We start from the raw sequence: 16,476 nt of genomic DNA, 5'->3' as shown, positions 1-16,476 counted from the left end.
GTGGTCTGCAGTAAGGCAGCTCTTGCAGTCAGGATGAACATAGACTAAACTCTACAGGAGCTACTGAATGTCTTTCAATAAAGCTGATGGGTGGAAGAGCAGCATTTCATCAAACATTTTACATGATTCTTAATACAGCACACTGAATATTCCAATACTGTTCTCCAGATACATTAACTGCACAGAAACTCCCTCGGAAATAAATTCAATTTTCCTGTGCAAACAGATTCCTGTAACAGAAGTTTCTCGGGTAAAACTTAACCACAAAAAAAAACCCACTCTTTTTTTTTTTCTTTGCAGACAGAATCTTGGATCTAAAATACAACACAACCATCACAGAACATGTCAGACAAGGAAAGCTCTCCAAGGAGACAGTAAAAGATGAGAACAGGCTTTCTCCTCTTCCTACAGCTCAATATTCACTATCACTTTACTGTCACTGCATGGGGCTTTAACCAAAACCTGAGTAAAGGCTAAAAGTAACACAAATCCTAAAAACAGCACACGAGCAGGAAGCACAGAAATGCAAAATTCTGAGCACTGTGCTTCCCCCTCATTCAAACCTTAGATCCTACCTTCCTCTTTCTATTTCCATTACTCACTCTCCTTAAAGGCTACAATTGCAGTTTCCAGTGAATACTGAACTCCTCCTTTCTCCCAAAAGGAAGAGTTCAGTATTAACTGAACAGAAAGGATCAGAAATAAGAATTATATAAATATCAGAAATAATTCACAGAAAGAATATTTTTCTTCACACTAGCACAGAATCAGGACTATAATTTTATTTCCGTCATCTCACCCTTGAAGATCCTGTTTCAAAATACCTTCCTGATATGCACTTAGCAGTGTTTTGATATACTTGTTTTTCAGTATATCATAACTACGTCATCAAAATGTCAGAATTTGGATGCCGTGGTTCCATTTGCCTTCTATTGTGGACAAATAACAGGCTTTCATACATTTAACAGTACTTGGTAAAATGACTCATGCTGCTTCATTTGAAGTAAAGCCTTAGAAGTGGAAAACACCAAATGAATGGAGATGAACTTGTCAGCACTTGCTAGGAAGGAAGTAGCAGAAGGGTGGGAGAATAAACAAAAAGCTGCAAATAAAAAAGCTGCCTTGCTAACCTGTTAGTTGATCCATTGTAGCAGTAGTTTGGAAGGAAATCATAATTGAGTTCCCAAAAGACATGAAGAGTGATTCTGCCGTAAGGGGCTGAAACATTGTGGTTGGCTTCTCTGAACATGGCATCAAAGCTGTCCAAGGTCATGTATCTACTCAGAAGCTTGTGAGTCATTTTGTTTATCTCTATCAAGCCATCCAGCTCCTACGAAAAACAAGGGGAAAGAAAGAGAATGATGCATTTGATAAAGTGGAGAAACTGAACAAAGTACATAAATAACCTTGAGGGAAGAGAAGACTAGAAAGAAGTCAAAATGAACAATTGACTCTCTCCCAGTCTCTTACTTTAAAAATAAGGGCTGGACAGAATCAGTTCTCTTGGGATTGTTTCTTAAACCTTCTGAGACTTTAAGGGTATTCAGATGCAGATAGGTCTCAAACACAGATATGTACCAACACTTCCTCCACTGAGCAAAACTTGAAATTCCAACTTGAATAGGATCAAACATAGGCCAAAAGCACCTTTCTGCACTTCCTACTTTACAAACAATCACAAAGTAATTTCTGCTCAGTAGAGTAACTGGTGAACTAACTACTGTAGTGCTAACGTTAGGAATAACATCACATTTACCATAAATCCTTCTCACAGTCTATTCCAGTGAAGGATGTACAAAAATGCAATGAAAGACCAGATCAGACATTTACAAATGTTGTGAAGGTATTCACAAAATCACTAGCTGCAGGCTACACAACTCTATATGAGTACTGCACTTCATAATGTTTCTTCTCTTGACAAGAAATTCCTAGTATCTGTTCAGGCAATTTCTTTAAAATAAAATAACTCCATATCTGCCATCAGACACTGAAAACACCAAGACACAACCTTTACTTCAAAAATCAAAGTACCGCATTTAAAGATTATTGTGTAGTGACCTACTGAAGAAATATTCAAAGGCTTCCTCTAGCTGTGTATCAAACTACTACTACTATCTTCCCATGAACTGCTCTCTGATTTAAGTGCTCCATATTTCAAAGGAACTTTACACCTGTGAGCAAGTTAGTTCAAGGGAAAAAATCACTATGATTATTACTACAGAATTAAGTCCAGTTTGAGGAGAAAATAATAGCTCAGTCTTGTAAATACCTTAAGTTATTTATCTTGAAAAACAGCAGAAATTACAGATTACTTAATCTATTTGGATCAGTTTCTTTCTGAGGAGCATGGTAAAGGGACAGCCCTTAGTTCTGTCACTCTCTTACTCAAAGAATAAGAACCTGTGACCTAAGGAACACATCATTGATGGTTTCTGTTCACTCAGTCACTAAGAGTGTACTGCACATAACAAAGAAAAACTGCATTTCAATATTTCAAAGTTATAAAAGCAAGCATTCAGAAGTCAAGAGGCTCCATGGCCTCAGTATTTGATTTCTCTTCCATAAAGAATGAAATTAAACACGATAGTTAAGTGCACGACAAAATGTCATTGGTAAAAATCTTGTTACAGAAAGAACAACAATAAACTCTTTTGCAGAACTTTTAATTCATTTTTCATTCTAGCAGAACTCAATGTGCCTGATATTTTTCTTGCTGACTGCATGTTTACTTGTCAAATTCATGCTGTCTTGAAATAAAATATGGCTTTTAGCATTTTAATCAGGAAACTAACTCAAAAGGACACCTCAAGATTGCACAGATGCTCTTCTACCATAGGCACAAGTCAGATCTCTTTCCTTCACAAAAAAAATATTTTTGTCATGCTACAAAACCAAGCTGCCTGAGTAAATAAATGAATTTTGATTCTACCAAGCACAAGGCTGTTTTTTTTTGATGTGCAATTTATTTATAAGCATGGGCAGAAATGGGCACTGACAAAAATTTAAAGCAAAAGGTAATTGCTTTCTTTGTTTTCTCACAGCTCCAAGCACCGCCTTCTCTACACTTTGCTCCCAACGCCTTGGGTGCAGTAGGTTTGGGGTTGTTCCACCTCAACTGGTGTGTCAGTGATCTGGCAGAACGGCAGCGCAACACTCACCACAATGGAAGTCAAATCCTCGCTTTCGAAGCGGCCGATGGCCAGCTCCATGGAGCGGTACATGGCTGCCGAAATGCGCTGCGTGATCAGCCGGTTCAGGTCTATGGACCTGCCAAGGAGCTAAAGCAAAACATGCTGTCAGGCTCTGAACTGGCAGCCAGGCTACAAGACAAACTGTACAAGGACTATGAGACTCCCCAGATTAACTGACTCTCACTTTGTGAACTTGCATCCCAAACACACTGAAACAAAGCAGATGGACAAAACTTATAAATTCATGAGCAAATGTGGTACTACTATTTGAATCCCAATTCTCTCCCCAAAAAAAGTACACATTGCATCTACATTTAAGTACTTATATCAGCATTTCATGCTTCCATGATATTGTGCCAACAACATACTGAACACTGGTAAAAGACATTACTAGGAAGACAACACTACCACCCATGGCATTCCTATTTGGCTCATGGTTTTCTTAATTGCAACAGACATTTGCATTAAAATAGGATCTTTTAAGTTTTCTTTCTTATTTTACACCTTCATGTGACAAAAAAGCAGATCTCAAGTGTTCAGTTATGCTACCAAGATGACAGAACATGAAGCACAAAATGAGTTTTGTCTACCTACATAAATCAACACCACTGGAAAGCTTCCAAGCAACTCAGACACAAGATGTAGGAGTTAACTCACTTGAACGTGTCTCTGTTTCAACAGTGTCTCGTAGCGGTTGGACTGCAGCAGCTGAATGGTTGCTCCCTGGTTCTTGCACTCTGAACGCAGCCGTTTATCCAGAAGCAGGCTATGAAGAAAGGAAGAAAATGCTTAAGGTATACTAAACAGCAAAGCAAAGCAGAAAAGTGTGAAGAAAAGCTCTCATAGTGGAAGGAATAGCTACCTGCCAGCCATTGCCTTGTAGTATGCAAATATTTGGTCTGCCAGCTTGTAGACAAATTGGTCAAAACACAGGTTTACCTTGGGGAGAAAAATATCATATGTTTAGAGATACTTAAAATTTTTAAAAGAGCTGCTCTAAGACCTCCCACTGTTTATAAAACATAGTAAAAGAAGTTAATAGATCAGAATTTCCCAGTACAAGAGATGTAGTTCATTTTTCACCATTAATGTGAAGGATTTTTGCAGAGGTCTACAATTTTCAGCATTAATGTGAAGCATTTTTGCACATATCTACAGCTTTCCTCACAACCTATCACCCATCCAGTTACCCATCTTCTGGTCAGTCTTCTCAGTTTTTCTGTTATCTCCAGCTGTTCTGAATCTCTTAAAAAGGCCTTGCCCTTTAGCATGATTTTCACATTCAGGTACAGATTTTTCTATAGCTAAGTAGGTAAGGTTACTTTACCTCTGCCTCAATTTCATCATAGAGGAACTGCTTCTTAAATTTGGTAAGTGCATAATGAGCACTGTCATTATAAAGGTCCAAAGAATACAGAACATACCTGCAAGAAAAAGAATAAAACACGTGTATAGAAGTCATGATTCTTTAGGATGGTGCAGTAAGATGAAGTAAGCCAGTCAATATTGTAATCCACAAGTGGTTCACAAAAACAGGGTATTTTCCTTTTTTAGTTTATATAAAAAGGATCACAATTTTTCCTTTAAGAAAATATTTGTTGGTTTAAGAAAAAGTGTAGATATGTTTGAAGTCTAAAACTGGTTTTCTAGCTGTCCATCAAAATGGAACTAGGCTTTAACCACTGTACATTATGTTTGACATCTTCGAAGAATAAGTAAGGAGAACTCAAGGAGCAAAATATGTGGCTGGTGCAATGATATGAAAGGTTTAGCATTTTAAATACTCACTTCAAAAAGAAAACTTAGAGACTCTGAAAAGGGGCAAATGTAAAACAAAAATTTCATTCATGTTTAGAATATCTTTTCAATGACTACTTGTTAAAACCAATTAAAGGAGCAACATTCTAATAAGGAATGGCAATCATTAAGAATAATCATTCAGTGGAAGAGCACAAGCAGGTCTTACTCCATCATTGATGCCTCTTTTGTTTCCAAAATATGATCCGTCAAAATCCAAGGCATGGACATCTCAATGGGAAACTGGATTCTTCTGCCCATGGTTAGCTCTAAGAAGAATTCCCTGAACCACAGCTGGGACAGATCACAGCATTGCTGCAGAGTTTCTTTCAGAATGAATAAGGGAAAATTACATTTCTTATAGAAATACATCAGGTACAATACAACTGTGATTCTGATGATGCAATGCAAAACAAAAAAAGCAGGTGCAAGTCACTAGAGCTGTACACAGGCCAAATAATCTAAAGCAAATTCAAAATGTAAAGCCCATGACTTTTTGTAAGAGTTTTGAACTCCTCACTGACCCCCAAAGTGGTGCCTTCTCATAGAAAAAAAAAGAGTGGAGGTGGACAAAACTATCAGTTAAACATAAAAGCTATGTACACTAGTAAAAATGGATTTCTAATTTAATTTCTCAGCTGGGGGCTGAGAAAGCCATACACTGAATTTGGGAAGCAGTAAGTGAAGGAGGCAAAACTGCACTGGAACTACCAGTACCATCCCTCCCTATGGAGAACTGAATTGCTCCACATGTTCCTGTTGATTAGATGGGCAGAGAATGACAGACAGACACATGAAGTAGGCATTAAAAAAACGAGTTTCTAACGATGCCATCAAGGGCACAGAGGTGTGCTTCCCACCTCTCCAGAAAGCACTTGGTACAATTCCTTTCCCAAAGGCTTGTGAACTAAAACAGGAATGAGCTTTTGACACTAAGACCTTCTGAAGACCTTTTGCAGTGCTGTTCCCCTGTTAGCACAATGACTGGTATCAACAGGCTCCCCCTTCTCCAAGGGTAAAGGAGACCAGCAGCAAAACAAAAATGAAAGACAACACAGCATGGTGATGACAAGGACTAGGTACACTCAATGTCAGTAGGTGAATTCTTTAGGACAGCATGTTTCCGATTACAATTAACTGAATAGTAAGAGTAGTGAAATGACATCAAATTTACCACAACAGAGAATTTGTTTCCTCTGTACTTAAAACAAAAACAACAAAAAAAATCTCCCAAAACACAAAAACTATTTCCTTTTAAAAAATTTCAGTGTGTATAGGCTTATTGTTTATGTAAGTACATACATAAAATAGAAAAAGGAGGTAACAATATGAAATTTGACGCATTAGAAACAAACATATAACAAGTCAAAATAAAAATCCCACCACAATGCTAAGTACCATCTCAGAAAAAGTTTGGACAGACCAAGGCTTTTGATAAATAAACCAAAGGTTAAGTTGACTTAGGCAATCGGAAACATTTTCCAGATCGTGTTAGAGGTGTTAGGACATGCTAAGCTGGACACTGATCATCTACATATCTTACCACTGAAATTTATCAAATGAGTGTAGAAGAAAGACTCGCGATGGAATTTTTCTATGTCCAATATGGTGGGCCCCTCAAGGCTACTTCTCAAGGTTTTCTTGGAACCACTTTTGTCAGCAATGAGGGACTCTAACATAGTTCTCACCATGTAAAGCTGTATCATTAAAGGAAACAATTACGGTGGAAAGGGGAGGGGAAAAAAGGAAAATACACATGGTACATTAGTTGAGCAACACTGAGAATTACTATCAGTAAATGACTGCTCCACTTCAAATTGAAAACTGGCACTGTGTGGACAAAAGCCTTTGAGGCAAGAGGAACAGATGCAACACTAGCCTACACACCAGCACAAATGCCTACCCGTGCCAAGGGGACCTCCACTGACACTCAGCAGCAGACCATTTGCAGTGGAACAGTTCATATCACCACAAAAAGTAAAAGTAATAAGTAATGTCTTACCACCAAAGTTTAAAAGAGGCGGATAGATGTAGGACTGCCTCAGAAACTTGTGTGTCACATGCAATAGCTTTTCCAATCCCAGAGACTTGAGCTGCTTCAACAGCTCAGCAGAGTTTAAGGACTCTGTCATAGTGCGAACCATGAAGAGCTAAAAACCAACAGACAGGGGCAGGCAGGGGAAGAGAATCCGTTAATAAAAACACATGGGTAAATAAGGAACGGGAAAGAGAAGCAGAGAAAACATGTTAGTTTGTTAAAAATGAAAAGCAGCACAGTAAGCATGCACAGGAGGTCATACAGAAAGGTTGTTCAGAAAAATCACCGCAATCTGGAGCTCCCTCAAGCAAAGGGAAAGTTCCCTTTCATTTCAGAGGATGCTCAGAGAGCCATTAGTTTATCAAAATATTTTAAAAATTATTTAGCACTAATTACCCATTTATACACAGCCATTTTAGAATCACATGAAGCTGAGGAAAACCTATCTAAAATTTGACCTCTTGCCTTTCTGTCAGCCCAGGCAGAGAAGCGTGCCAGCTTAAGAGCAGAAAAAGCAGAAAGAACCACGTACTCTAAACAGTCTGTTGCAAAGGTGAAGTAAGCCCTTAAAGCACAGGAGAAGCAAACTGGTGGTGATATTTAACCTTTTCTTTCACCCCAGGAAATTAGAAATCAAAACCATTTTCTGCAATTATCAAAACAAAATCTTCATTAAACTAATCTTATCACAAACTAAGCAACATTTTATCATCCCAAATTATTAACCATATGTGTTCTCTTTCCCAGAGATTTTAGGTATTAAAAGATTGCCTTCACAAACCACAGTTGCCTTCAATTTTTCACCCCAAGTACTCAGTACCTCATTTTCTCAGATAAGCCATGAATATCAGACCATACATTCTCCAAACACATCCACAAATGAAATAAGAAAGAGAACTATATGGAGGTAACAAGAATGAGCATCTATGTATGGGATTTTGATGACTACCACAGAAAACATTTGAAATACATCATTTTAGTGGCAGCAGCAGACAAATTAGATTCTAGGGACCAGCTTTATAATTCATTGCTGAACACTGCGAGGGATTTTGTCAGAAGTCATATACTTTCCCTTCTTTTAACAGACATTCATTTATATTTTAAACATATTTTAAAATTACTAGACATCTACTGAATAGTGTGATTTAAGAAAAAAAATTTCACCAGCCATACCAGAGATAGAAATCAGTTTTGAGTCAGTCAATAAATAATTCATATAGTTCAAAAATATTATTTTAAAACATTAGGAGCTCAATGAGAAAATATTTGTTCCCAGAAAATCAAATTAAAGAGATTGAACCCTTGGAAAAATTATGTATCAGAGTAGAAAATTACAGCAATCCATGCAGAGGATCTTGGTTAAGCGCATCTAATTTTGCAAATATAAATCAGAGTAGATTTTTGGCATTAAAAAAAGACCGCAATAAAACCTGCAATTTTAAAATAATTCAGGACAGAAAGAAAACACCTCATGCAATAATTGTTGATAGGAATCACAACCACCAGACAGGAAAATACCTGCGTGCTGGAGGGTCCAACTGCACGTCTTGGGACTTTGATGTCAAATCCACTTTTGGGGTCCTTCTCTCCCCTTAGGGCTGGGTCATTGAATGGCTCGTGACCTGCTTCCCAGTCACACACTGTCTTCCTTATGGCCTGCAAAACACTGAACACAATTCCCACAACTTCAGACTGCAGCACATCCAAGTGCCCTGATAGAACACTTCACTTTTTTTAAGCATTCTTCCACGAGCACAGAAACTTTGTGACAGCATTCATGAGCTCAGGGTAATTCCAACCAAGAACAAAAAATTTCACCAATGTTTTCAAGAATGACACATCCACAAAATAACAACTCCATGCTGTATATCAGAAAAGGTAGTCTAGAGCCCTTAAAGAACATCTAGTTCCAACTTTCCCCCTGCCAAGGGCAGAGACACCTTTCACTACATCAGATTGCTCAGGGCTCCATTCAACCTGGCCTTGAACACTTCCAGGGATGAGGCACCCACAACTTCTCTGGGCAAAGCGTTACAGTGCTCCATTACCCTCCAAATAAAGGATTTCTTCCAAATACCTAATCTAAACCTGCCTTCCTCTTTCAGTAAAACCATTGCCCCTTGTCCTGTCACTATCTGCCTGCATAAAAATCCTTCTCCCTCTTTGTCATAAGCCCTTCTAAGGTAGTGGAAAGCTACAGTAAGGCCTCCCAGAGCCTTTACTACTCCACACTGAACTACCCCAGCTCTCCCAGCATGTCTTCGTATCAGAAGTGTTCCAGCCCCCTGATCATCCTCATGGCCCTCTGGACCCTTTCTAACAGGTCCACATCTTTCTTGTGTTGAGGACCCCAGAGCTGGATCAATCAAACCAAATTCATACCAATATGAATATATATTCACTATCAATCCAATTAACATTCAACCAAACCAAAACAGATTATTAACCACCTTAATGATGGCTTGAAATGAAAAAAAGCAAAATTCCTGTTTCCAGAAGAAATTCAGATTCCAGAATTCAGCTGAAATTTACACAAACAGCTTCATTCTTTTAGGTCCAAATACTGAACTGTAACTCAGATACTTCCCAGGAACACAGTCAGACATAATCTGTGACATGCTGAATGATCAAGAAAATGTTTCATCCCAAATCTGAGCAGGTATGAAAGGAATATTTTTCTATTTCATTAAAATCCTGTGACAAAAACACTCTCCCTGAAAACCTGATAACGTGGAGCAATTTATTTATTTTTAGCTTATGATGATATTTTTGTGGCAAACAGAGCACTTAGCAATAGCCTAATTAGCTAAGGACTTTCACCTCTAAGAGCTCTGCAATGAAATGTGGGAGTAAACGCATGACAAACAAGTCAAGATTAAAAGCAAACAATTAGGGACAAAAAAAAAGAAGGTCAGGAAATGTCACCAATTAGTGTGGGCAGATGGAGCACTGGAAGAGAAGTGTAAGGCTAATAAACCAAAAGCAGGAGAAGCTGAGAAATAAGACAGAACACTAGGAGAGGCAGAGAGAAGAGAGAGTAGGATAAATATAAGACACTAAGAAAGGAAACACTGGAATAATAAAGTGGACAGTGAAAGCTTTCTTCAAAATACAAACACTGATTTTGCTTTCCTTATTACTGCATTTGTATTTTCTTAAAATAAAAATGAACAACAGGGAACACAAGACTTCCTAAAGTAGTCCTAAGAGGCTCAGGACAACCTGGACTCCTGCTGCAGCCATGCTGGCAGCCATTCATTTTTAATTTCAGACTGCTTCAACTTCAATTCGTATCCAACTAAGCTAACCATGAATGCCAGACAGACTGGGAGTACAGACTTTGATAAAATTTAACATCTGTGTAATTCTGCAACTAATTTACTAAGGACTGGAGAAAAGAATATAGAAAAATATGAAAACAGTAATGCTACCTCTGAATGACATTTTTCTTCTTTTTAATGGCTTGTCTTAATGGCTCCCTAAGTGTGACCTGGGCAAAGTCCTGAAGAGCTGCATAAATTGTATGACGAATGGCATGATTGAAAACACTTTCCATTCGTCCCATCAGCACCTGAAGACCTTTGATCATGGCAATCACCTGCAAAAAAAAACCAAAAAAACAGACATTTTTATTTTGTGTCTATATTTGTACAAATAGCGTATTTTCAAATATAAGAAATGAGAAGAGAGGAATTAACAAGTTACAAATGACAAAGGATGGATTTGCTGTGCTCCTCATTTACTGAATGGAGGAACACAGAGTCAGACTGGTTTCAGAGTCAGCACAGGGCAGTCTGTCTTTTTGCACTGGGTATGCAAAATGCCTATAGAGAATGCTCTTTTTTGTATAGAATTAATCTTTGGAAAATCCCTATAGAAAAACATTTCTCTTACCTCAACCAAAGCAAACTTCTCCTCACTAGTATAATTGTATCTTGTTGCTCTTTCATACTCTTCTGCATTGTCAGGACAATCTTTATTAGAATATTTGTCAGTTGGGTGCACCAGCTTCCACGAGTACTGCAGTTCACAAGGCAGAAGAGGGAGAAAAAAAGGTAGGGGGAACAAAAAGAAACAAAAATGCCTGAGAAACACAAAACACAGCTGGACACAAATAACATGCTTTGAGAGATATCACAGTGTTTTCACGAATATTTGAAGAATAGTATTTGGTACTATGTTCAAACCTTGTGTAAATTGTGAAACTACTATCTGGTGGAAATGCCAAACAATAATTTTTTAAAAAACTTTCCCTGAAAACCAGCAAGTCTGTATTATTCCAAAGAAATGGAACTCATACTCAACAGGTATCAGAATTAAGGGCATTTTTTACTGTGCAAAAGTTTCTTCTCTGCTTCAAATATGACAAACACAGAAAAACTTCAGAACATAAGAAAAAAAATCCATCAGACCCACACACAAAAAGAGGGGCGGGGGGGCGGTGGAAAGCTGATTTTTAAGTTTGCTAGGCTGAAATGTGTGGAAACAGCTGTATTATCTGTGACAATATGATCTGCACAGCATGCAATTCTCTTAAATACTGCCTTTTCAGTCACTGCAAACACAGCTCAAAATGTTCCTGAGCAGTGTCAGGCTGGCCTAATATCCATCAGGTACATCAAGTGAAAAATCCTAGTCACATTTAAATACAATTTTCTCACAGTTTGAGTTCAGCACATAGCAAGATCTGGTTAAGACCATGTTAACATAAATATTAGATTACAGAGCAATGTAAATTTGCTTAATATAATGGATTAACAGCATCAATTCACCTATAGCAAAGGGGAGCATCACGCCCTACAAACCTGAGTGCTACAAAGAGGGCACTGGGGAAATGATTAAACAAAGAAGTTCTTTGGGGCCTTAAAATGACAGGGTTAAGATTCACAACAAACATATGCTGCAATTTTTATCTGAACATGATGCATGTAACTATGTTCATGGATACTCAGTGAAGGTAGAGACAGGTAAATAATTAGGATACTCCCTATCAGAATAAATTCTCAGTAGAACAGGAGAAGGTGAACACAAACTTGAACTTAGATGAGAAGTATTTATGGGAATTCATTCAAACTAGAAAGACAATGAAAAGTAGTGAGAATAGCCAAAAAACCTGCTGTGATGCCCAGAGAAAGTTTGTCCTGGAATAAGTAGGACAGAAACAGAGCTAAGAGAGACTTCCTGCAGAGATATAATAAAATAGGAAGATTTTCATTGTGAAGACACCCTGGAGCAGCAATTAGTGATGACAGAAATAAAGGGTGCGAGTCTAGGAGCTGCAGAGGCAAGGAATAGATGACAGCAAACTCCCTTAAGAAGAGAAAAGGAGAACAAGGTTTTCACCATTAAATACACTGTGGATTTAAACAGGAATAGGATAATACAGGGAAAAGCATGACTCATCTACTGGCCTTTAAAAGAGGCAGTTAAAAATACAAACAAGAGAGAAAGTTGGTTCACCAGCTATGCCCACTGCGGAGTCACATAGTGCAAATTATTTCATGCCCCCAAAACATCTGAGGCAGAAGAGGAGCAAGTCTGGTTTCTGTCATACAGGAAGTCACATTTCAACCCTTCCTAGAACATGTTTTGATTCAGCTTTTATCCAGTGTCTGCAGCATAACAAGGACTCCTGCATCCTCCTCTTCAATTTCTGCCTTAAGCAGCTTCTTATTGGAAAAAAGCACAGTCACTTTTCCAACTGGCATCTGTTTTTAAAACAAACTATTACAATATAGAGAAAAAACTCATCTCCTCACACATTTTCCTTTTCCTGCATTTACTTTCCTTTTGACTAAAAGCCCAATCTAAACCAATGGGAGCCCTTCCATCCATTTTTGTGGAAGCACATGCTTCCATCTATTTACTCAGTGGTGATGTCTAAACAAAGCCAGCTGAAGGAGTCCTTTTCCTGCATTTACTTTCCTTTTGACTAAAAGCCCAATCTAAACCAATGGGAGCCCTTCCATCCATTTTTGTGTGTTAAAACCGCACATGCTTCCATCTATTTACCCAGTGGTGATGTCTAAACACAGCCAGCTGGAGCTGTGTTCTGTCACCTCCTCAGTGACTGCATGTCAGTACAGATGTTTCCAACAGTATGATTCTAAAAAATGTTTAGAAGGAAATGATGAAGTCTTAATCTACAAAATGTTAGTATCAAGAGTGATAGTAAAACCTGGGGAAGGTTCACAGGTGACAGCCTATCCACTAAATAGAACAAGTTGAATGTACTGTGTGAGATACAAGCTACTGGATCTTCAAAGCAACAACATTACTCCTAGACTCTGAAGACTTCATGTGCCCTCCTCTAAGAATGAGGTTTGAAGCAGAAGGAGAAAAGGAGTGAAGGAAGAGGGAAACTAAGGGAGCAAGATTCTTGTTGGGTCCCTTCCAGTTCAGAATATTCAGAGACCCTTTGGAAACACAACATACATTTTCAGTCCAGTAAAGCAAAGCAATTTTATTCTGTCTAACCTCACCAAGCCACCTCTTTTTCATGTTTTTATTTCCCATGTAACATACCACTTCCATGACATGGGCACTCCATTGGGAGAGAAGTTGCAGGCCTTGGAGAGAGAGATCAAAGAGCTTCCGATATTCCCCATCTGTTTTTTGAGCTTCCTGTCGACCAGACCCAGTCACCACCTAGACATTATAAAAATTTAAAAAATTTTAAAAATTTAAAAATCTATGTCCAAATCCACATCAGAAGATGCTGTGTTTGGCACCCACAGCCAAATTTCTACATCAACTGAAGCACTAAAACAGCATCATATACCAACACCTGCTTTACCATCTAACATCAGCTTTTTCTTCTAGATACTCAGGAAATTTCACATATTTTGGTCAACAGATGGAAATCACTAATGACTACAATACTGCTGCAGATGAATTCAAGATACCAATTATATAGTCATTTTTGTCTCTAGATACTATATATGTACGAGTGTGTGCATACATATGCATACATATGCATTTCTGTACTCTTTTACTAATCTTAACTTAGTTTTGTTTAAATTCTTACTAGCACGTGTGGAATAAGGACTACATATTCTAAATGAGACATACCAAAATTTCTAGGATAAATCTGAGATACATAAAGAGGCCAAAGGATGTTAAGAGTTTGTATGATGTATCATTATTATGTCAAATATAATTCAGAGAATGGGGATTATACTTGCAGCCTAATCAGCTTTTATTGACTCAGGTGGCCAAGCTTTGTCATTTAGCCAGAGATCTACCTGCTTTTCAGATATTTAATAATTACTGTTAATGAGTGTTGTGCCATTTGCACACGTAGCTCTAACCCCACTCACCTCACTGTTGCTGTAACGAGCCAGTTCAGATATGAAACGCATGTGGTCTTCTCTGATTTGGATCATCTGCTCACATATATTGTACTGGGGACTGCTGCTGGAAGACGTGCATGTCCATCTGGTTCAGAAGACAAAAAAAACCCCCACCTAAATCAGTTTTGACAATAGACAGCACAATTGATACTGTAAAGAAAGATCCATAATGCATTCCCTTTTTTTTTTTTACACATTTCCTTCTCTGTTGTTAGAGGCTTTTCCTCTCTTCATACCTCTACCTCTGCACAATAGCACTTCTTCCAAGTCTTAAGAAAAAAATGGTCAATTTTTCTTTTCTCTTTTGGGAGATTTCTTTTTGTTTTTTTAAAGGCTGCTGCTATGAAATACAAACCAGCATCTCTCTTTAAGGGCACAAGAACAAAGATTAGAACAAGACCAAAAAGGATTAAAAGGTAGGGCAGAAGCACAGGTATAGGCTGTAAGATACATCTAGCCTCCTGCAGATATTTTTTATTCTTGTTGAACTCTGAAGAGTGTATAGTATGCTCTCACCTATAAAAAAGACATTATCAAGACTATTAACATGTTATGAAGAGGCACACAGAAACATGCTACCAAGAACATCATGTTAAGTAGCCTCATATTTTTAGTTTCTCAGTAGGCTTATTGCCATTGATTTTCTCTTAGCAATTACATGCAAGTTATGTAGTTTTTTCTGCAGGAATTAAAATGCAAAGCACAGCATTCTAAATTCATGTAACTGCATAGAGGCAAGGTCTTGGAGGAGCACAGAAAGGCCCACTAAAACAAAGCAATAACCAGAAACCATGGATCCATTAATGCAACAGCTGGCTGCATTTTCCAACCATTTTGCTGCGCTGCACACCTAGCCAAAAAAAAAAAAAGTAGGGGGGAACAAGCTAAGTTGCTGCTCCATGTACAATGTACACATGCCTATTCACCCATGCACTACTTGCTCACCTTGCTTAGTAAAATCCTTCATTTCTTTTTAATGAAAGTTTTCATATTTAAAGGAAAAAATAAAAACTAAATTAGTGTAAGAAAAAATTAATTTCTTCCAACCCAGGTGATAAGAAATTTCACAGCTACAAGAATGAGCTCAGCAGCACAGAAAGGTTTTTAAACCATCTGTTTCTTTAGCTGTATCCATTACACAAATTATATTAATAGTGAAATACCCACACCACAAAGATGACAAAGTGAAAATCCTGTTAATTATCACAGACCCATGGACTAACAGGTGAATATGAAAATATACTCCAAGGGTCAGATCTTCCCCATCCAAGATGCTCCTCTCTGTTTCATTCTCCTTCTTACCTGGATTTATTTTCCTCATAATGGGCACTGGTCTTAATGTATCTTGCAAGTTCAATCTGCATGTCACCAAACAGTGGGACAACCTGCAACTGCTGTACACAGGGAACAAATCAGATTAGATAAATTAGTAACACAAATCATAGTGAAAGGAAACCAGTATTTACCCATATTATAACCCAAAGAGATCTTCTTTTTCTATTTAAATATATTTAAAATACAAGAGAAACTACCTTTAAAATCACATCTTAACCAACCTTAAAGTACTTGTCTATCTTGGCTAAATTTATCCTTTTCTTTGCATCCAACTTATAGATGTTACTGACACTTCCATCCATCAAGTATAATCCAAAGCCCATCACCTGAAAAAGGAAAAAATTAAACCTTCCACAAAAGGATCTCAGAAGTAAAAACCTATAAGTCTGCTCCTCATATAATTAAAGAAGTAACATTTTAAAACCAGTCCTGAAACACCCAACCTCCTTCAAACAGAATATATTTTTAAATACATACATTTCTGTACTATTCTTTTTTTACTGTATTAGCAGTTTTTACATTAACATTAGCCTGATCAGTTACCCTTAAAGGATGCTGCTTTTTTGTATAATGGTTTAGCATAAAAAACCTCACTGAAATGAGACTGGCTATTTTTAGAGCTTTTCTTTTCACTTCCGATTTATTAAAATTCTGTACATGCAAACTGATCTGGTAACAGGAGTTTAGATCTAACATCTCTGAGTGATTGCTCTTCTGGCTTTCAGAGGCTTTCAGCCTCTCTGAGTTATACACACAAGAGCTC

General features: G+C 37.7%; 1 protein-coding gene across 3 annotated transcripts in view; it reads right to left on the bottom strand.

Moving 5' to 3' along the window:
- CYFIP1 (cytoplasmic FMR1 interacting protein 1) overlaps positions 1-16,476 on the bottom strand; it is a 67,664-nt gene that overhangs the window by 26,689 nt on the left and 24,499 nt on the right. For all 3 annotated transcript variants that reach the window (XM_039725650.1, XM_039725651.1, XM_039725652.1), the window contains exons 9-22: positions 15,935-16,039; positions 15,681-15,772; positions 14,346-14,463; positions 13,552-13,674; positions 10,921-11,046; positions 10,458-10,624; positions 8,545-8,692; positions 6,532-6,685; positions 5,158-5,314; positions 4,519-4,615; positions 4,054-4,130; positions 3,849-3,957; positions 3,159-3,278; positions 1,131-1,330 (exon numbers count right to left, since the gene is read on the bottom strand). In XM_039725650.1, coding sequence (XP_039581584.1) covers positions 1,131-1,330; positions 3,159-3,278; positions 3,849-3,957; positions 4,054-4,130; positions 4,519-4,615; positions 5,158-5,314; positions 6,532-6,685; positions 8,545-8,692; positions 10,458-10,624; positions 10,921-11,046; positions 13,552-13,674; positions 14,346-14,463; positions 15,681-15,772; positions 15,935-16,039 — 1,793 coding nt within the window. The remainder of the gene's footprint in view (positions 1-1,130; positions 1,331-3,158; positions 3,279-3,848; positions 3,958-4,053; positions 4,131-4,518; positions 4,616-5,157; positions 5,315-6,531; positions 6,686-8,544; positions 8,693-10,457; positions 10,625-10,920; positions 11,047-13,551; positions 13,675-14,345; positions 14,464-15,680; positions 15,773-15,934; positions 16,040-16,476) is intronic.

The sequence above is a fragment of the Passer montanus genome, unplaced genomic scaffold (genome assembly GCF_014805655.1).
Source record: "Passer montanus isolate IOZ18808 unplaced genomic scaffold, ASM1480565v1 scaffold56, whole genome shotgun sequence".
In the NCBI taxonomy this organism is placed as follows: Eukaryota; Metazoa; Chordata; class Aves; order Passeriformes; family Passeridae; genus Passer; species Passer montanus.
This window is presented reverse-complemented; position numbering and strand designations above follow the sequence as displayed.